Source organism: Zootoca vivipara, chromosome 10 (assembly GCF_965207765.1).
Source record: "Zootoca vivipara chromosome 10, rZooViv2.hap1.1, whole genome shotgun sequence".
Classification (NCBI taxonomy): Eukaryota; Metazoa; Chordata; class Lepidosauria; order Squamata; family Lacertidae; genus Zootoca; species Zootoca vivipara.
Genome location: NC_142593.1, coordinates 32,565,991 through 32,588,718, shown reverse-complemented (window position 1 = coordinate 32,588,718; position 22,728 = coordinate 32,565,991). Strand labels below are relative to the sequence as shown.

Below are 22,728 nucleotides of genomic sequence, written 5' to 3'. Positions count from 1 at the left end.
TAAATAGGTACTGCTGCGGCAGGAAGGTAAACAGTGTTTCCGTGTGCTCTGGTTTCCGCCATGGTGTTCTGTTGCGCCAATAGCGGTTTAGTTATGCGGGCCACATGACCTGGAAAGTTGTCTGTGGACAAACACTGGCTCCCTCGAGCTGAAAAGTGAGATGAGCGGCACACCCCATAGTTGCTGCCTTTGACTGGACTTAACTGTCCAGGGGTCCTTTACCTTTTACCACCTAAAACACTGCTTATGACAAGCAGGGGATCATTAGAGGTACCTTCAACAAAGTTCAAGAAGCTGAATTGGAAAAGGGAATCTAGACTGCCCAATTATATCAGTGGATACAAACTATCAGGAAATTCTATGCAATCACAGTTGTGCCCTTGTGTAAGTCCTATTCCTTTCAATGAGGTTGTATATGAAATGTTCTTAGTAGATCCTATTTTTCCAAGTACTTTAACAATGCAGCAATTTAATGATGGATCTGAAGAGCATCAGAGATACTTTATTACTGAAAAGGTCAAGCACCGCATAGGTATCTAAAGAAGTGTGCATGCACACAAAAGCTCATACCAATGACAAACTTGGTTGGTCTCTAAGGTGCTACTGGAAGGATTTTTTTAAAAAAATTAATTTTGTTTCGCATAGGTAGAGGCAGACCAAACATGTCTGAAATGTTCTCTCATGAAGATCTCAAATTTAGAAGCAAAGAATGATGGAATGCCTCTAATTTTTAGCCTTTTCATCACAATTAATGAACATTTCTTATTAGAGACAAGTTTAAAAGCCTAAACTTAAAATAACCTTTGTACAACCAATAACTAATTGACTGCTTACAAGATCATCCACTGAAAGGCAAATGTTTCTTGTATCACAACTATGCACATACTGCATGCTTAAAAATCCAATTATTTTTCAGGCCTTTGACACATATAAAAATTATAAAGGGCCTCCAGTTATTATATCCAAGAAGAGAACACAGAGAGGGGGGGAAATACCTCCAAATTAAGGATTTGGTTTAAGCACATACAGTCTGATGATAATTTCTTTAATGTAATTAGTTCAATGAGAAGCTTTCTTGACTCCAGCATAATCCAATAATAAAAGATGAAAATACATGTATTTATTTGTCCCTTCTGGCCTGGGGAGACATATGAGGTTTTGTGACAGCTAGACAAAGCCAGGTCCTCAAGCAGTTTAACCACACATATTTTTGCAACTGAGATGTAGCACCCAGATTCGTATTTATTGCTAAGGCCAATCTATATCAAAGACCATGAATTTCCAGTTGACAGCAAGGAGTACAAGATAGGCTACTACTATATAGATAAGTCTGTGAGAACTGAGTAATTCACAAACGCTGGATGCATTTGGATTTTAATGCTAAAACCATGGTTTAGCATTCTGAGAACAAATTGTAGTAAACCTCAGGATTGCAAGCTCTTTTCTTCCTCTGGAATGGCCAATGGATAGGAAATTACTGCTTTAGTGTAACTGTGCTTTAGCCTATCATCTGAACCCTGCAAAACTACAGTCAATGTTGACTGTGGTTTGAATAAGCTGATTTATTGCAACCAGGTATATTTAACATTGGTCACAGTTTGTCTGGGTTCAGAGAACATGGCAAGCTGTGAGCTTAACCTCTTTGCAGTTGTTTGGGATCAGGAGAGGGGAAGATGGGAGCAAGCAAGCCCTGTAAGGCTCATTGCAGTTTGTTTTCAGAATGCTAAACAATGGCTTAGTGACAACATGCAACACAGCCTGCTATGTCAACTCTCAAGAAAAAAAGGATCGCCCCGGGTTGTTGCAATTGTTTGGTGTTGGCAGTAGGACAGGGATAATGAATAATAGTCAGTGAAGTTTTGTGTTTAAACTCACACTTATTAACACCTTTTAATAAATCTGGCTGATCAGATTTACAAGGTGGTAATTCATATGCAAGTAAAATATATCCTCTGTGGTAAACAGTTTTATTTGCTTTTTGGAAGATAAAAGCTCTAGCATTCTTCAAATGTGTTTCTTGAATTACGGTATCACAAGAAAGATGTGGCTTACTATTACTGTACTAAATAAAAGATTTTAAATAACATAATAAACATACACTCTGCTTTAGTAATTTTAAGAGATGCTAGCTACTCTCATGCCTAGTAAAATACAAAATGATCCATGTAAATTTATCTCTAGCAGATCATGAAAAGCCAGTTTCGGCTAGTAAATAAGAGTACTGAGCTTGATCCTTGGTTATCAGACTTCACATCCCCCTCAGGTACACAGAATAGCCTTAACTAGAGTTATTATATTTGAACCTCAGTACAGTGGTACCTCGGTTTACAAACATAAACTGGTTCCGGAAGTCTGTACTTAACCTGAAGCGTACTTAACCTGAAGCAAACTTTCCCATTGAAAGTAATGGAAAGAGGATTAATCCGTTCCAGACAGGTCCGCGGAGTACCTAAACTGAAAATACTCAAACCGAGGAGTACTTAAACCGAGGTATGACTGTATTTCATCTGTTCGCGACTGGACCCAACGGTCAGGGGTCCCTTTATTTCATCTGTTAAATTGGAGTGTGGGTTATTTACCAATTTTGTGGGTGCACAGGACTGAACACTTTGCACATTAGCAATGTTTAAAAAACAGTTTATAATAAAGGGCCTGATCCAATCAAGTCTCTGTTCCGCTAATGGAAGAGTAATGCATTATCTGTCTGAGTCTTGTGACAATCCAACATCTTTGCAGGTTAAGCTTTATCATAACCACCAACATGGAAGGAAAACACCATAGCATGTTAAACTATAATCTATATGTTACCGTGCACTAGAGTAGTAAGGACTGCCTTCCTCTTCAAACCTCCGGATGATTGGCTCTTTGAGAGATTTTTCCTCCTCTTCAGTTAGCTAGTGAATTGATATGGAAAGAAAGTGGGATTTTAGTCTGCAAGAGCTACACTTCTATATATTAATAAGTGATATTGCACACTGGTTGCATAAGGCCATAGGTTAGCATGGCAAGAATGAGAACCAGCAAGTTTCAATCTCACATCTCTCTCCCTGCCCCGTTCCCTGATTTACACCTGTCTTCTTACCCACGTCAGTAACAGACAACACTCACCTGCTTCCCTTCCCTTGCTTTTTGGTCCTTGGCTATTGTAGCCAAAACCATTGCAGCTTGCTCTCCTCCCATAACTGAGATCCGAGCATTTGGCCACATAAAAAGGAATCTGGGACTGAAAAAGATAAAACAAACTAAAACAGGGCACAAATCTCCTGCTTTTTTCCAAATTCCCTACTCCAGAATTATTCTAATTTAATTTTATTTTTGAGGGGCATAGGGAGAGGAAGAATTTCAAAGACCCGCTCCATCACCTGCCTAAACTTCCTTACTGTCATTGTGATTTGCATAATATGAAAGCAACAAAGATCCATTTTCCTTAACCATGCCATTTATTTAATTCATTTAGCATTGTTGTTATACTGCTTAATTATCCATAAACTCTAAGCTGTTGATACCTGCAGTGAGCATCAAAATTTTCATCAAGTTTTTCTAGCTATAAAGGAGGGGTATTTTAGTTTCTGTGCCCGGATACTGCAACATTGCACATACAAAGTGACATGAGCACCGTGTAACTGGAACGACCAAGGGATCTAATACAATGAGTAGGACATACGAATGTATGCATTCACTAATTCACCTGTGTAGGTGTTCTGAACGAATAAACACAGGTAGCATAGTCTGCCTGGGCCACACGTACTTACCTATATGCTCTTCCACACATCCCATAATTTCCAGCACCATAGGAACCTCCAATTAGTACTGTTATTTTAGGCACATTGGCACATGCTACAGCAGTTACCATCTTGGCTCCATCTTTTGCTATTCCACCAGCTTCATAATCCTTACCAACCATGAAACCTAGTGAATTATAAAAGTAGCAAAACCAATGTCAAACAATTTTGCAAAGCAATCTTACTGGTCCATTACAGAGGGGGTGGGGAGAGAATCCAAAAGCAACAGTAAGGTAACACCTTTACTGGGCCCAACTAAAACACGACAAAAATAGCTTCCTCACTGCTTTACCAAGTTGGTTTTCATAAAGGTTTTAATTTATTCTTACTTTAAGATAACAGTCCTTGCTGATTGTAACATTCAGGGCAGGGTTTCTTGTTCTTAATTTCAGTCATTATATATTGCTTAGATTTTAATACACTTTAATAACACTTTACTTAATGTCAGCTCTATAGCTCTCCTAAAAAAAACAAGCAAAGGTTATAAATAATGGATAGGAATATATTTATTCCTACTACATATTTAGTTGCCCAAGGGCTATGCAATGAATCTGCAGCTCCAAATAATTGATTTGCCCTGAGATTCAGCTGCATAAATCATAACGAGTCACAGACCTGTGATGTTTTGCAGAAACACAATGGGAATATTTCTCTGACAACAAAGCTGAATAAAATGGGTGCCCTGTAAAGACAGTAAAAAGATAGTTGATCTACTGAGAGCTTATCTTCAATCCCATCTATTGGTAAAACCAATAGGTGCTTCCATGACAAAGTTTTATCAAGTTGCTATAAATATATGTGTGTGTGTGTGTGTGTGTGTGTGTATGTATATAACAAAATCACAATCTTTTACATGAAATATAATGCTTATATTTAATTTAAAAAAACATTCAAACACATAATTGCACTTTCCCAATTCCCTCCATTGGAAATGACCCTATACCTGAGCATCAGCTTGTCTCTTATTTTTTCCAACTGTAGTAATACTCTCAAATTGCTTCAGAACAAAACAACTTTTCCCAATTAGTGTTACTTATCTCCTTAAACAGCTGATTCATGAAGAAGTTACTCATTCCCCGATAACTGCTAAAATAGCTTTGAAGCAAGTTTCAACACATAAGGATGTGATAAATGGTAGGTGGTAATAACTGAGGAAACAAGTTTGCTACGGTACTGAATGCTAGAAATAGTACGTTAGATCACTGCCATTAAGAGTGACAAAATAGCAGGTTGGACTAAAAAAATTATTGCAGTGTGGCAGGTCTTGAGAAAAAGCTTTCATAACTTTGTTAATAATGATACTTAGCATCTGTACAAATGTTCAGAGCGTTTCACGTGCACTATCTAGTTCAGGCATCCCCAAACTTCTGCCCTCCAGATGTTTTGGACTACAATTCCCATCATCCCTGACCACTGGTCCTGTTAGCCAGGGATCATGGGAGTTGTAGGCCAAAACATCTGGAGGGCCGCAGTTTGGGGATGCCTGACTAGTTGCAACCCTTACAACAACCCTGAAATGTAAGTCAGTATTATTACATACACACACAACCAAACAATAAAACTATGACAGAATGTCTTGGGTATTGGGCAAATTTACATCTAAAACCAGCAAGAGTAATTATATTTCCTTAAAACAGGGATTGGGAGCCTGCGGCCATGAAGATGTCCTGGGCTACAATTCCCCAGCCAACTGGAGTTCCAGTCCAGCAACATCTGGAAGCCTACAGGTTCCCCATCCCTGCCTTAAAATGTCAGAAAATGTAAACACAAAATTATTTTATTTTGAAGACTTGGTTATGCTTATTGTCATAAGTAACTACCAAAAAGGTAATTAATTACCCACTTTGAATGTAGTCTTTGGTGTTTGCTTTGTTCTCAGCAATAATGAAAATCTGGAAGGCAGAGCTTCAATACCGTATGTAATACTTGCCTTCTTTGCAGATTCTGAAAAGAGGACACCATTGTTTCCAATTATTCCTACCGGATAACCAAATATTCGAGCAAATCCTAGAGGGGGGGAAATGAGAATAAGAGAAAATTGCACATGTACCTCACAATGAAAGGCTACTAGCATAAAACATTCCAACACCTTTTGAATGAAATCAGTATTCTAAGAATAAGAGCTTCAGGCCTGCAGCCACAATTCTTCCATATATATTATATGAATGGTTAATTTTCCACAACCTCTTACAAAATATTTTTAAAAGGCAAACATACCCACATTCCAATGTATTAAATATTAGCAGCTTCATACCTCGCGTTCCTCAGGAATTATAAACAAAAGACAAAAAATCAGTTCAGTTTTAAAATAAGTAGAGAAAATAGGTGGTTTTGAAAGGTTCAGTTCACCATCTTGATTCAAAATGGCATCTGCTCCTTGATCTCAGGAACCATTATGCAAATTTGATTCTGATATCATAAGAAGCGTCTAAGTCCATAGCAAACAAATAAACTACTTTCTGAAATGTATAGCAGACGATAAAGCTGCAGGAAAGTTGATTTCTAATCACTTAAAAATAATACCTGTGATTAAGGTATCCCCGTATAAGGCTTTAAATTCATCGAATTTACTTCCATCTACAAGTCTAGCAATGACCTTAAGTAGAAAAACAAACAAGACGCACATTATTAGTTCATCCTTTGTTACAACTGAAAATATTTTTAAGATCACATTCTCTTTTGTATTAGATTGATATTAAATTCGAAGTAACTGGGCTTCATTACCACCAGCTGAAGGAACACACTAGGCTGAACGTGTTTGAAATTGAAAGCCCAGTTATTATAGAAAGTAGCTGTTATCATCACCGTCATCAGTCACCTTCTTCACAATTGTCTCAAGGTGAGGTACAATAAAAATAGCGGGGGGAAACCCAAAATCAATTAAGAACACAAAAAGCAGCAGATAGATTTAAAGCAATACAAAATAGACAATCATGGCAAAGACACATTTATCCAGCTGGTAAAACTTTTGACGACAAAAATGTTTACAGTTATTTCTGGAATGCGCAGATAGTGGACATCTGCCATATTTCAACAGGAATGCTATTCCACACAGGATCAGCCACACTGAGATCTTTAGAACTTACAAGAGAAACTCTTCCACTGAGTGCAGTGATCTTCTGGGTGTATAAGAGATAAGATGGTCCTGAGCTCCATAGGGCCAAATGTTAACACTTTGACCTTGGCCTGGTAACAGACTGGCAGCCAGTGCAAACCCCGCAAGAAAGGTCTTATATGCTGGCAGTCGTTTGTCCCTACAAGCAACTTAGCCACTGCCTTCTGCACGAACTGCAGCCTCTAGACCAAGCCCAAGGGTAGCTCCACACAAAACTGAAACATAGTTCAGTAACTTGCAAAATACATGTGAGTTCCTGGAAGGTGGTCTGGCAGACTTGTGCCAGAAGGTAGCACATAATATACACTATATGCACCAGTATGTGTGAACACTCTTCTGTACATGACACAGTAGCAATATTTCGTATTTATACCTCTCTAACATCAAAATTTCTTTTAAGCTGCTCTCCAACTATCCCATAAAGTTCATCAGGAGGAAACAAAGGTTCTTCCGGCGGTTCTATTGTCACCTGCAATAATTTAAAGTTCAAAAAAACACAAATTAATCAAAATGCTCGTCAGTATTTTCCTACAGGCTTTTCCAGTCTCTCTCTATACCAGCTCAGGCTCAAGTGTTTGCATCTGAGTAACAATTCATTCAGCATGGCAGTTAAACTTATCCTGGATTTAGAACATTTCTCTCTTCCTCGCAGCTCTTTCTAAGTTCCAGCAGTAATTTACGGTACACATTTCCAAAGCAGCTTTATGGTTCAGTTCTGACCTACAATTTGTTCATTTGTTTTGTAATTATATATTTTATCGTTGTAACTCACCTTGGGACCCTATTATTTATTAAATTAGTATACCACCCTACACCCTCAGGTCTAAGGGTGGTTACAACATAAAATCACAATATAAAAACACAAAATTCATAATAAAAATGAAAACAAAAAAAACCCATCCCCAACACATTTTAAAAGGGATATAGGAAAAGGTGGGTATGAAATCAAATTAAATAAAAGATAGAAAGAAAACTGAACCCTGGTTAAGGGACTGGGAATGGGGTATCATTCTATTTTTGCCATCCTGTTGTTGCAAAAGTCTTGCTGTGACAACAGTCTGAGCTGCTAGGGGGGAAAGAGGCACACTGGGCTGTGCTGAGACTTAGCAGATGGCCTCTGCAGAAATTAGCCTTAAAGCCCAAATAGGTCACCCCTGGAGGAGGAGGAGGAGGAGGAGGAGGAGGAGGAGGAGGAAGAGGAGGAGGAGAGAAGGGCACAGCAGGGCTCTCCTTCCAACTCTCTCTCCCTGAGACCAAAGGAGGTTTTTTTCTTGCAGGTGTGTCCAGCTTCAGCTCTGCTCAAGGAGGTGATACTACCATGCTCCTAAACTCACACTGAGCATCACAATCAAAGTTCAGGAACACCTGTGGTTTCATTACAATCACACATAACCCTGGAACGGAGAAAGGAAGATTAGATGAATTTGTGTGTGACAGGAGGATAGGATGGATGATGTATACTATCCTAAGTGCCACTACAAGTTAAATTGTTGGTCCAAAAAGGTAATAATAGTCTAATATCTAGTCAGGGCCAGCGCAGGCATAACTGTTCCACTTTCTGAACTCAGTTTAATACATCTTCAGACTTGCTTACTTCATCTGCCACTCGCTCCCACCATATGAACACCATATGAACCTTGGTCTGTTGAATGATATATCTGTACCTACATGAAAACCATGATTGAAGTTAACTCAGAGTAGACCTATTAAAATTAATGGACTTCACTTTTTCATGTGCATTAATTTCAATGGCTCTAACTGAGCAACACTTAATTGAGCAACACTTAATAAGGGGCCAAACTCTGATGTCAAACTCTAGCCTAGAGTAAACCTGGCTAGTGACCGTACAGATAACACACTGCTCCAGGGATAGTGTTAACAAGGGAGGGTGGGTAGAATCGAAACGGGAGAGGGGAAGGAACACATAAGCTTACAGTCCACTCTCAATCGAACCATGATTAAGAAACCAGCGGTGCTATGTTTTCAATAGGCCACAGTGCAAATGGAAACTTTAAATGCACAGCACTACTACCAAAGCCACATTCTAAGTATTCTATTTCATACATTGCTTCAAAGGAAACTGAACAAAACATACTCACGTCTACTTTCTTCTGGTAATTCAAACTTCTCACCACTTTCCTAGCTAAATGGAGTGCATGGTTATCATCCAAAGCATAGTGATCAGTTACACCAGATTTTCTGCACAGATTTAAAATACAAGACCATGGCATGTTATTAAGCAGTATATTTTTATTTACTATTCAATGGTGAAATACTTTTGGGGGGGGCAGGGAATGACAGGCCATAGAACCCAAACACAAAGGAAACTTGAGAAATAAAGGGTAAGCATTTAGCAGTAATATCCATTGATAGCAGAAGAGTCTACCATTATTTAAAGCAAGGTGAATGCAACAACAGTTCAGAGCAACATCATTTATGGCATGTTCCATTAAAATGTACTGAAGGTGGAGGGGAGTGTTTTGTTTTACCTGCAGTGAAGATCAGCACCACCAAGATCCTCTGCTGATACCTCCTCCCCTGTTGCTGCTTTAACCTAAATCACAAAACGAAGTCTCAGCACAGAAGTTCATAGAACTAGGGTTGTTATTTATATATTTAAAGCAATTTCAGTCCATAGCTGAAAAGGCTTCGAAAACAGCTTACAAAGATAAGCAGCAATGCAATTATGTGTTTGTTTGTTTGTTTGTTTGTTTGTTTGTTTTAAAAAAAGTTAACTACATTAATCTTTGAAATTTTCAGGCTTTGGACCCTGCCTGTAACTTCCCCCACCTCTCATCCAAGAATCTCTTAAGTTCACTACTTTGGCCCATATAAACCAAGGTTTGGACCTAGCAATGAACACTGGTCTACACAGTTGGTTTGTGCTAAACTTGGTGCTAATGCTGGAAAGAAAAGAGAGGGATACTCAAGCTGGAAAGGGAAGAGGGGATGGAGCACTTTGCACTATGCCCAGTGGACATAGCTGATTGAGTAGAGTATTAAATGCCATAAAAATATAACCAAATAACATAAAATTAAGAAGCTTTTAATGAGGGTGAAAGAGGAGAGCGCAAAATACGGTCTGAAGCTCAACATCAAAAAAACTAAGATCATGGCCACTGGTCCCATCACCTCCTGGCAAATAGAAGGGGAAGAAATGGAGGCAGTGATAGATTTTACTTTCTTGGGTTCCATGATCACTGCAGATGGTGACAGCAGTCACGAAATTAAAAGACGCCTGCTTCTTGGGGGAAAAGCGACGACAAACCTGGACAGCATCTTAAAAAGCAGAGACATCACCTTGCCGACAAAGGTCCTTATAGTTAAAGCTATGGTTTTCCCAGTAGTGATGTATGGACGTGAGAGCTGGACCATAAAGAAGGCTGATCGCCAAAGAACTGATGCTTTTGAATTATGGTGCTGAAGGAGACTCTTGAGAGTCCCATGGACTGCAAGAAGATCAAACCCGGGGTCCCCAAACTAAGGCCCGGGGGCCGGATGCGGCCCAATCGCTTTTTCTAAATCCGGCCCACGGATGGCCCGGGAATCAACATGTTTTTACATGAGTAGAATGTGTACTTTTATTTAAAATGCATCTCTGGGTTATTTGTGGTACATAGCAATTCGTTCATTTCCCCCCCCCAAAAAAATATAGTCCAGCCCCCCACAAGGTCTGAGGGACAGTGGACTGGCCCCCTGCTGAAAAAGTTTGCTGACCCCTGATCAAACCTATCCATTCTTAAGGAAATCAGCCCTGAGTGCTCACTGGAAGGACAGATCGTGAAGCTGAGGCTCCAATACTTTGGCCACCTCATGAGAAGAGAAGACCCCCTGGAAAAGACCCTGATGTTGTGAAAGATGGAGGGCACAAGGAGAAGGGGACAACAGAGGACGATATGGTTGGACAGTGTTCTCGAAGCTACCAACATGAGTCTGACCAAACTGCGGGAGGTAATTTTAACATTTTAATATTAATCTGATGCTAATCAGAGCCTGCCTACCTCAATTCTCCATTTCCATTCAACTGAGCAGCTCAAAGCCATTTTTTTAAAGAAATCATTTGTTTCAAAAGAAAGATTTTACGCTTAAAACTGTTCAATAAGCTCTGAGTCTGTTCCATTTTTCTAAAGTGATATAATTAGTGCTGAAAATTCAAGCAGGAAATTAAGTAACAAATTAATTAGGGCTAAATGGTAGAGTTTCGTCATCCAGAGCTTCCTATTGATTTTCTGTGTCTGCTTCTGCTGATTACTTTTGTACCAGAACACTATTCCTGACCCAGGAAAACACTTCCCACGCTGAAGTCATTATCCCTGCAAGCCAAGCAATGAATGTGCATGTTTCAGCTTTGACACCGCATCATCTTGGTATGCAAAAAAAAATCTAGGTAGTGGCTACCACTTTTTATTGAAATATTTTTCAACAACTACAAATTTCCAAACTTCTAAAAGTTCCATATCATGTTTCCCCTTTAATGTGTTAGCTATGTTTTTAATTAAGGACTGACAAAATATTGGAAAATGGATGCATATAATTAAAAAGCAGAATTGGATATAGTTAAGGAAATACAGTGGTGCCTCGCTAGACGAAATTAATTCGTTCCACGGGTCTTTTCTTATAGCGAAAAATTCGTCTAGCGAATCCCATAGGAATGCACTGAATTTTTGTCGACTTTTTTTTGCCCATAGGAACGCATTGAATTACAATGCATTCCTATGGGAAACCGCGATTCGCTAGACGCGTAAAACGCATTTGTCTAGAGAGGCAAGCTCCGCTCGAAAAATCCTTCCGTTAAGCGGAAATTTCGTTAAGCAGGGCATTCGTTAAGCGAGGCACCACTGTAATAGATTACATCACATTGAAAAGGATACAGGAAGGAAAATGGCTAGATGATAGAACACATATTATCTCAGACATTTTCTCCAACTATCTGAGATACAGCTAGGGCAGATATCGTTTTTGGTGTGACCCCATTTCTTCATAGAAGCCTGTGACACATTTATATGTTAAAACAAAAGCAGGAAATCCTACAAAATCCATTCAAAACCATTCACTCACCAATGGAGGGCCTCCCAAAAAAATAGTCCCTTGCTTGCCAACTATTATACTTTCATCAGCCATTGCTGGGACATAGGCTCCTCCTGCTGTACATGAACCCATAACCACGGCTATCTGAGAAAACAAAGAGAAAACACAGTGTTCAACAAAACAAATAGACTCACCTACGGGCAACTTCATTTCCTTGTAGTCTTGGAACCTAACGTGCAGCAACTGGCTCGTATTTATTTACATCTAGACTGTAAGCTGATCAGAAGAGGAATAGTTCTCTTTAGTTCTGTCAATTGGATCTATAAATTATGCAAGCTGCTGCTGCTGCTGCTGCTGCTGTGTAAGGTTACCAGGTGCAAAGGAGGAGCAAGTCACTTTAAAGTCTGGAATGCATCAACAAGGTGCATCAATGAGCCTTTGCTGGTTGGTGCTGCTCCCCATAGTTCTTTGGACTGAAAGGGACCACTGTAGCACCAGCGTGGCAGGGACCACTGCTGCACTCTGAATGCTGTCTTGATGCCTCTGAACATTTAAAAGTGATCAGTACAATCTCCTGTATTGCAGGAAAAAAATATTATTTGTTTGTTTCTTTCTAAAACCAGCCTGGAAAACCTTTTTTATATGGAAGGTCATATAAAACCCATTTGGGGGCCACAGTAGATATTGGGTGGAGTCAGAGCTGTTAGCGGGCAGAGCTACACACATTTCTCTGCTATCTTCTTTTTCTCTCTTTTACTCTGCACCTGTTGGAAAGATGGAGCTTCAAGGGCTTTCAGGCACAAAGACAAGCCTCTGCCCTCTACCTCCAACTGCTCAGCAAGCAGAGAAAGCAAACTTGCCAAGTGGTGTCCAACACTCCCCTCCAAGGGGTCCTTCCAGGCAGCGTTTTATAGAACAGTAATATTAACCCTTCCCAGAGTCACTCCTTCTTTAAAGTTTCATTCCTGCAATGTAAGAGAGGAATATTGTTCCAACCGGTGCACTCAGACCTCTAAATAGGAAGCACAGAGCATGACATTTTCACCAAATTAGTATGACCATAAAAGCATAGAAAGAGCTTGAGAAAGCAAGAAAGAGAAATGAAAGGATATAACCTTCCGCCCTTGCTGTCTCGGTGGGTATGTATTAAAAGCAAATGCGCTTTGCAAAATCGAGGGTAAATTAGGCATCATCATCAACTGAAAAGGCCCCCTTTATGTCCATTAAGAACACTAAAGGCACAGGACAAAGTGTTACAGGCTACTATTCACATCATTAAGACATTTATGAGGAAAAAAGTATTTTCTTAGTTTGATTAAAAGAAAGGCAGGATTATATTTTTTTCAAAACAGAAATCTGATTCCACAAGAACAACTTAGGAAAGATATAGGTAACAGAGCTGGAGGGGGGGGGCTGCAATTACATCGATTTTGTGATATTATCTGAAACCCAATCATTAAATTACATGCCTCTAGGACTATGACATGGCTGTAAAGACCTTGTTTCTTATATATAACACGATAATCAACAACCAAATGGATAAAATAACTCTTGTACTGTCTCCAGGCTATTATATGCCAGACATATGAGCAATTTGTATGAATGAGTAAGAATCATTTATTTTAATGTATAACCTGATAGCTGTTATCCCAGTTGGTAGGGTTGCCATATTTAAAAAAAGAGAGAATCCAGAAAGAGAAATTTATTTATTTATTTATTTATTTATTCATAAAGGTTTGTCTGTTATCCCAGTGGGTCAGACAAATATATTTCTCAATCATCCAAGAAAAACACGAAGCCCCTAAATGTGTAAGGGACATCTATTTACCCACGGACTTACGTAATATTAATTTTACATTGGGGAAAACATCCTCTAGTTCAGGCATAGGCAAACTCAGCCCTCCAGATGTTTTGGGACTACAACTCCCATCATCCCTAACCACTGGTCCTGTTAGCTAGGGTTGATGGGAGTTGTAGTCCCAAAACATCTGGAGGGCTGAGTTTGCCTATGCCTGCTCTAGTTTATTAGATTCTCACTTTTGAAAGAAATTAAGACAGACAGCCACTTGGCAGTGGGAGAGCAGTGAAGGAGGGAATCCAAAATACGTAGAGCTATTTGGGGAGTCATTGCACTCTGAAGAAGACTCATCATCTTGTGGTCAGACAAACCTTTCTCTTTCCAGTCTCAAATACAAGCAAAACCCAGTTGGCCAGCTTCAGAAACAGTGCCTAGTACTAACCGGCTGGGACCTATGGTATCATGAATCCATCATCGCCCTTCTGCCCAGTGAACTTTTGCAACTTTAAAAAGAAAAAATTATTTCTTTCTCTTGAAAAAAGTTCCAAATGAAGTCTTTTGAACATTTTTTAAAAAGAAGACAGTCTTCCTAAAGATATGGAAGGAAGGACAAAGTGAACAACTAAATCAGTGTTCAAAGAGGCAAGTACGCATTTTGATTGCAGTGCAAAAGGTAAAAGAATGATGTGCAGAAATAGGGAGGGGAATGCCAATTCCCGTTTTGAGGTACATCAGTACACACTCAAAGCTGTTCCAGTTAAATGGTGATGGAGTGGGGTAAAGCCATATAGGTCAAGTGCTAGCAAATTGCTTCCTGCTGCTGTGCCTCTGCTTCCAAGCATAAGATCAGATACGGTCAAAACAGTTTCTTTAAACAAGTTGTATAAAATAATCTACCCACTGCTATGTGTTTTCAGCAGCACATGAATAAAAGAAGAAGAAGAAATGTCCCTTTGAAATAAAACAAAGGAAAAGCAAAGAGGTCTGGGTTTAACAAAATAAACCTGAGACAGTTTTCTTGCCAACTCCAAATACACACAAGAGACAAACACTAATGTGATAAACAGAGAAAAGAAATTCATGTCTCCTAAATAGCAAGGATGACTTTTAATTGGCATTTTCCATTGTAACTGAAAATGATTTAGTACTCAATTCCATATGATGCATGTCACTGCCTATACAATCCAGCTTAATTATATTCCTTCTTTTATTCTCAAATAAAGTTACCTGTGGAATTCTTTGTGAAGACATGCGTGCTTGGTTATAGAAAATTCTACCAAAATGATCACGATCAGGAAACACTTCTGCCTGGCGTGGTAGGTTTGCACCTCCAGAGTCAACTAAGTTAAAATAAAGATTGAACATTGATAAACAACATATTTATCTAAACATTACTGGAAAGCATTATTCCCTGTGCGGAGGACATTGAGAAAGCTCAGATGCAGAGAAATCATAGATGGTTGAGGCAAGAAAAGGCACTTGCTCCCCCTCCCCCCGTCCAAAGTCCTTAATCAGCCACTGTCACTGCTGCAATGCAAGCCAAAACCCTTATGTGGCAATTGCTTGGATGAAGGGTTGTCCTTGCCTGCAGTCTACAGCCCTTTATCTAAGCAAGTGCCACTGAAGGGAAGAACAGGGTTGGGTCCAGCACCTGAAAAAGGAATAACAGGCAGCTTTACTCTGGACAACAATTGCTTAAAGCCCAGCCATTTCGGATGCTTAGATGAAGCATTAGAGACGTACAGCCTGATTTGCAATTTGATATTTGCGCTCAATACTTTGCTCCACTGTACTGCTCTGAATTGTTTAAACACTATGTAATGTGTACAAAAACCCATCTTCTGCCACTTCAACTTATGTTTGCCATTTCTAAGAAAGATGCACACACAGAGGCCTAATTTAAGCACTGTCTAAGCTTAGTTTGCACCCATTAGATTATGGTATAAAAAACTGTGTGTGGTGTTCATGAAAGTTGTTAACTGCATCGGGCTCTCTTGTGAGAAAAGGTGGTGTCACAGGATCGCTGGCGGCTACTCTAGAGTAACGACTCCGGCACGTTGCCTTTTCATGCTTTTATTATGTGCAGACTATTTACAGTGCAGCAGCTGTACAATATACATGTTCTCAGTCTGGGTCAGTACCCCGGAATGGGGATTCCCGCGTCTTTTTCCAGCAAAGTAGTCTGAGAATCCCCAATCTCCTCCCCCTTTTCTTTACGCGCAACTCCGGAACTGGAGGGAGGGGGTCTCCTGGCCGTGCTTTCCTGCCTCCCTCTTTCCCTCTCCCTTCCTTCTTCTCCCGGTCGGCGCAGAGGCTCTGTGACCCTGTCAGAGCCCTGCCCTCTGCTTCCTGTTTCTCCGCTAGAGTCATCTCCTTCCCTGCTCCCGCTGGTGCTCGGAAAGGAACTCGTTGTCACGATGGGAGGGGGCAACCTATAGTTCCTGTCCCTCACAGGTGGGATAAAGGATAAATAAATAAGACATACAACAGACAAACTACAGTTTAAAGCTACTAGTGTGCATTTGTTTTCTGTCTTCAGCATGCAGCTTCAGAAATTCATTTCCATCATCCATGGTGTAGCAGCCTTTGATGAACATAACTATGGTTGCCAAATCAGACATAGTGCCAAACATTTATTAGAGCAAACCTTGATTTCCAAACTCACTTCAAACCAGAGTTTCCTATTCAAATTTGCCAGCTGATTGTAAACCATGTTTTGTCAATTCTTACACCAAGCCAAACCATAACTGAGCTTCCTTAACCACATTTTGGTGAGTAAAAGCATTATGGCTCCACAGCCCAACCACTAGAAGGGTAAAAACAAATTTGTCATTGACAGCCTACTCTTAAAAATATAGCCTGCCTCCAACCTTAGCATATCAGTTAATAATAGTGTTTGCAATAGAACTTACCTAAATATAGACAAGGGAGATTATTCTGCATTGCGATTTCTTGAGCACGCAGGTGCTTCTTTACAGTGATTGGATAGTATGTTCCACCTTTGACAGTTGCATCATTTGCAATAATCAAACACTCCACTCTGAAACACAAATTATTTCCAGCGATTAAATCTTTCCCAGTTGAGCAAGAGAACTGCTGGCATTAATCCTAACAAGATTGAAAAACATCAAACTTTCATCCAAATAAACACACTTAGGTTTGCAATGCCAATCACATCTGATAAAAGGTTTCCATCAGTCCTGTATCATGACAGAGAGTGTTACACAAACATCTATTACACTTAAACTGAAGGTGGCATTGCTGCATCTGATGTGCTGCTAATGAATCTTCAGAAACAGCTCTTATTACACAGTAATTCTGGAAAATAAAAAGAACTATGAATTGTGATCTCTTGAGATTGTTTTCTGACTTTTTGCAAACTGTCAGAAAGCCAGAGCTGCAACCCACAAAAAGCACAGATAGTAACAGTTCTCACCCTGACACCCGCCCAATGCCTGTAATGATGCCACCTGCTGGTACCTCTTCATCGCCATACAGCTGGTAACCTGCAAACTGGGAGAACTCCAGGAACGGAGACCTGGGAAAAGATTTTTTTAGAAATCTCAGGCACATAAGTCATATGAAGCATTTTAGGTAGGTAACTTTTCAAGCCCATAGATTGGCTCCAAAACATAATTTAATTACATGTATTACTTATTTGGAATTCTTATTCCACCTTTCCATTCTCACATATAATGTAAGTTTTATATCTTGCCAGATTTTGAGTTATCTCACAGAAAAGTGGTATCTGCTTATGATACCATGAATTGGGTCAGATAATTTTCATGGAAGCTGTTAGAGGAGCAAACAATTTGCACTAGCTGGAGCAGGCATAGGCAAACTCCGGCCCTCCAGATGTTTGGGACTACAATTCCCATCATCCCTAGCCAACAGGACCAGTGGTCAGGGATGATGGGAATTGTAGTCCCAAACATCTGGAGGGCTGGAGTTTGCCTATGCCTGAGCTGGAGCCTCCAGACTGGGCCGAAGGGTAACTCCTTATAGAGCAGATTGCAGTAACTGAGTCTTGCAGTTACCAATGCATGAATCACTGCGGCTAGATTATCCCTGCTCAAGGACAGCCATAGTGAACATACCAGCAATAAAAGGCACTCCTAGCCACTGAGGCTACTTGAGCCTCCAGAGACAAAGACGATTCCAGGAGCAACCCTGAACTCCAAGTACCTGTTATTTCAGAGGAAGTTCAGCCCCATCCAGAACAAGCAACCAGGTTGGAAAAAACTGAAGCTGAGACATAAATTCTATAGCGGTGGTAGGCAATGTGGTAGTGTGCAGATTTCACTGGACTACATATCCCATCAGCCCAAGCCAACATAACTAATGGTCAAGGATGATGGGAGTTGTAGTCCAACAATATCTGGAGGCACCAAACTGCCTGCTCCTGCATATAAAAACTCATGCCAGAAATGAGTTCATTCTTTAAATTTCCGCAGGGCTCCCTGAAAAATTGGCCATATTTTGTTATTATAATTCTTAGAAAATTAAAATAAGCATACTGTTAATAGACCTGGTGTTGATAGGTAGGAAGTTCCAAAGTGCTGCCACACTAAGATAAACTTCTTACAACAGCAGAATGAGTATTAATGTAGCACCTGTAACAGTGCCAGTTCTGAGGACTGAAGCTGTCAAGTGGGTATATATGGGGCAAGGCCACAAGTAAAGCTCCATCCTGGACCCAAGTGGCTATGGGCCATGTAAATTAATCCAGTAGTGGATGAGAAGGCAGCACAAGGTTTTTGAGCACTGGAGTCATATACTGGCAATTGTCTGCCAGCATCAACATTCTAAGTTGCAGCATTTTGCACTAGCTGGAGCAGGCATAGGCAAACTCCGGCCCTCCAGATGTTTGGGACTACAATTCCCATCATCCCTAGCCAACAGGACCAGTGGTCAGGGATGATGGGAATTGTAGTCCCAAACATCTGGAGGGCTGGAGTTTGCCTATGCCTGAGCTGGAGCCTCCAGACTGGGCCGAAGGGTAACTCCTTATAGAGCAGATTGCAGTAACTGAGTCTTGCAGTTACCAATGCATGAATCACTGCGGCTAGATTATCCCTGCTCAAGGACAGCCATAGTGAACATACCAGCAATAAAAGGCACTCCTAGCCACTGAGGCTACTTGAGCCTCCAGAGACAAAGACGATTCCAGGAGCAACCCTGAACTCCAAGTACCTGTTATTTCAGAGGAAGTTCAGCCCCATCCAGAACAAGCAACCAGCTAATCTCCAATACGTGACAGGAGCCACCAATGCACAGTGCCTCCATTTCCCAGAGCTCAGGCTCAGTTTACTTGCTTTTAAATGTTGATAAATTCATATAATATTATTGTGCTACCTACAGCAGACACTGTAACTCTCCAACTTTACCCCCGAAGGTGCACTCTTCCATTGTCTCCCAAGACAGACAGATGCCAAAAAAGAACAACCATGATAGTACTGACTTCACAGCTGGTTACCAAACACAGACATAATTTATAGATCCTGCATAATGATGGCTACCAAAACAACATAAGTACACAATATTTGTCTTTCCAATTGAGTAATTTCTAATATAATCTGAAACTGTTTACCATGACATTAAAATCTTGGAAACAAAGCAATCTGCTAACTTAAACATCCTGTACATTAAAATATTAATACTGTAATGAAGAAAGAAGTACCCACCCAGGATCTATAAGTCTGTCAATTCTTTCTCTAGGTAACAATTTTCCTCTTGATGTGTGAAGCTTCCGTGCTTTCTCTCCACCACCTGCCATGCAAGATCTTTTATTATTCCTTGTGCAAGGAGCAGAAAAAATAGCTCATGCCCTTTAGCAATAATCAATACTATTTTATAATCAAAGACATTAATAAAAGATGCATTATTTTCATAAACTTCTGTTATTTGTATTTGTAATATAGTACATTCATGCTAAACAACTGTTAAAAGATACTATTTCTGTCTTTCTCTATTAAGTCCTAAAGCAATGACATTTTATCACGGTAAGGTAAAGGTAAAGGGACCCCTGACCGTTAAGTCCAGTCGCGGACGACTCTGGGGTTGCGGCGCTCATCTCGCTTTACTGGCCAAGGGAGCCGGCATTTGTCCGCAGACAGCTTCCAGGTCATGTGGCCAGCATGACTAAGCCGCTTCTGGCGAACCAGAGCAGCACATGGAAACGTCATTTACCTTCCCGCTAGAGCGGTACCTATTTATCTACTTGCACTTTGACATGCTTTCGAACTGCTAGTTGGCAGGAGCTGGAACCAAGCAACGGGAGCTCACCCCGTCGCGGGGATTCGAACTGCTGACCTTCCGATCGGCAAGCCCAAGAGGCTCAGTGGCAACCAGTTTCCAATTATACAATGCTCTAATAGGAGAAAAACAGGACATACCAAACCTGATTTTTTCAGATTGCTGTTGGAGTTCTGTTACTAATGCCTTCATCCGTTCATAGTTTTCCTGGTGGAGAATGTTTCAACAGGTTAACTTATGAAAATGTTTAACCAGAATACAATAAATCCTCCCTTTTCTTCACTATTGAACAATTATGTTTATAAACCACTCTTCCAAAACATGTTGTTCAAAGCTGGTTAAAGGCTTATTAAATACATTTCAATTGATCCATTGTTTTAACTGCATTTTCTTTATACTTGTTTCTCTTTTGTGTATTTATCCCAGAGTTTTAGAAGTACACACACACCAAATACCACTGCCGATTACTGTGCATTAAAGCCATCTTCAAAGGCTCTCCTCCGGATGGCAACCAAAAAGCAAGTCTTCTCAGAGGGGGATTCACCTGGTGCCAAACCATTTTTTCAGCTGTCAGAAAACTGTACATTTTTATTCTCCCAGGCTTTCTAATTTATTTATTTTTTTAAGGAACACATGCTGTTATTTGTTTTATTTTATCCATAAATATTACCTACTTATTCTTTAAATGCCCTGAAAGCTTTGCTAGAAGAGCTGCTTGATGGGGAGGCCAAAATCAAGGGTCAGAGCATTTCCACCTGCTTTATTCCACCACCACAACCACGGTGCCTTAAAAAGCTTGCCTGGAAGAGTTGCTGGCTGGAGAAGATTGAATAAAATATACATGGGGCTTGAAGGAGGAAAGATACTTTACTTCCCCATATCAGAGCTGGGGAAGTGAGAGAACATGCCAAATGAGCACTAGGAGAAAGACTGTCTCAAGTGAGAGGTGAGGCTACCAACAAAGGTGTGCATGTTAAATATGGAGAAGATCCTGTTGCCTTGTGGAACTGAGATCTAGTTGGCCATATATGTTGTTGTTATTCTCATGTTAGACTTTATTCTCGCTCCAACTAGTCTTAAGCTCTTGAGTTAGGCTACTTTATTTGTAGAGTTGCACTGATTTTTATTATGTACTTGCTTATTGACACTAGGTTTTTTTTGGTAATTGTTCATATTATGTTTCATTTTATTTGCCCATTTGATAAGCTATTAGATGCTTTGGCCACAATATTGCAGAGTTGGGATACAAATAGAGAGATGGTAATGATGATGAATTTTTAAAGAGAGAGAGAGAGAGAGAGAGAGAGAGAGAGAGAGAGAGAGAGAGAGAGAGAGAGAGGCTGACAAATGCAGTAGGATGTCCCAGACCAGCACGAATGACACAAAAAAGTACATGTGTTCCCCCACTTCTGTGTACTGAAAGAAACTCTCTGGATTAAAGTCCAGGATAACTAAGACAATGAAATCTGTTTTGATAACATAAGTTTTGACTGTTCTTCATTTTCCATGTAGCCAATTCAAGTTAACATGCCCTTTTGTACTAATAATAATGGCATTTCGTGGGCTACAAATAAAAGCTTGTAATGCCAGTTTAGTCACAAGAAGAGCAGTGGAGGGAAGGGTGTTCAAGTGTATAAAATAAACCCTACATCCTGAACAATGACCATGGGTCAGTCTCTGCCTCAGTTATTCATACCTGTCAAGCCTTAAAAAGGGACTACTTATGCTTAAATTATATTTTACATTCCGTCACTCTATTGATGTTAGAATATTCTTACAGAATGATAAGTAAAAATGGGCTGAATAAGAAACTTTTTATACTATTTATTTACTCTGAAGCTACACAGCAGCAACGGTCTCCTTTTTCATAAGTTACTTCCAGTTTTATCCACTATAGTTTGGATTCAAAGATCTACTTTGGCCACAAATTTCTGGTTCTTTCTCCCATTTGTAAAACAAAATGTCAGTTTTCTGCTCAGTTTTTTGAAGTCTCCCAAGTTTCAAATATGGCTTGCTATATAGGGAATCAAAGGTTGCTGTCTGAGAATTGCCAATCCAAAGCTCCCTTAAGGAAGCCTCAGTCTCGCAAATTCCTTCCTCTTCTTGCATGGGCCAATTCCCTACTATCACCGGTATACCTGAATTGGCAAGCCATGGTATACTGTTATAACCAAAGCAGGAAACAACATGCTTGCTCTCCAAATGAGAACTGGAAGCCATGATTTGAAGAGCAAATGCAAACCAGTTTGTTGATGTGTAACAGAAAACTATGATGTGCCCAAAGCCAAAAGTCAGCAAAGGAATCAGGGTGCCTCTGCCCAACCTTGATTCATGCAAGGGATAAGCCAATAAGCCATGGTTTGGCATTACAGTATATACAAGCTGGATCTTTGTATTTAATGAATCATGGACAATGGGATCTGAAAAGAACTATGAACTTCATGTAGCCACAGCAAAATGTAATTGAATCCATTATTATTTTCTCTTTAGTTGGACAATGGAAAGTAAAGAAGCAGAATACTAAATGTATAATTATTAACACAGAGAGGAAAAACAAATGGTGCATTACCCTGTTTCTCATATTTTAAGACATACCCATAAAATAAGCCATAGCAGGATTTTTAAGCATTCAAGGAATATAAGCCATACCCCGAAAATAAGCCATAGTGATAGGCACCGGCCGCAGCAGGAGGAGGAGGAAAAAAATAAGACATCCCTTGAAAATAAGCCATAGTGTGTTTTTTTGAGGA

At 40.0% G+C, this 22,728-nt stretch overlaps 1 protein-coding gene across 2 annotated transcripts in view; it reads right to left on the bottom strand.

Annotated features, from left to right (window-relative positions):
• Positions 1-22,728, bottom strand: part of MCCC2 (methylcrotonyl-CoA carboxylase subunit 2) — a 31,268-nt gene that overhangs the window by 5,888 nt on the left and 2,652 nt on the right. For both annotated transcript variants that reach the window (XM_035099930.3, XM_060280223.2), the window contains 15 exons: positions 20,119-20,185; positions 19,408-19,492; positions 17,160-17,261; positions 16,636-16,763; positions 14,951-15,063; positions 11,956-12,069; positions 9,387-9,451; positions 8,997-9,096; positions 7,271-7,366; positions 6,306-6,378; positions 5,713-5,789; positions 4,398-4,464; positions 3,753-3,909; positions 3,109-3,223; positions 2,809-2,894 (listed from right to left, as the gene is read on the bottom strand). In XM_035099930.3, the coding sequence (XP_034955821.1) occupies positions 2,809-2,894; positions 3,109-3,223; positions 3,753-3,909; positions 4,398-4,464; positions 5,713-5,789; positions 6,306-6,378; positions 7,271-7,366; positions 8,997-9,096; positions 9,387-9,451; positions 11,956-12,069; positions 14,951-15,063; positions 16,636-16,763; positions 17,160-17,261; positions 19,408-19,492; positions 20,119-20,185 (1,445 nt within the window). The remainder of the gene's footprint in view (positions 1-2,808; positions 2,895-3,108; positions 3,224-3,752; positions 3,910-4,397; positions 4,465-5,712; positions 5,790-6,305; positions 6,379-7,270; positions 7,367-8,996; positions 9,097-9,386; positions 9,452-11,955; positions 12,070-14,950; positions 15,064-16,635; positions 16,764-17,159; positions 17,262-19,407; positions 19,493-20,118; positions 20,186-22,728) is intronic.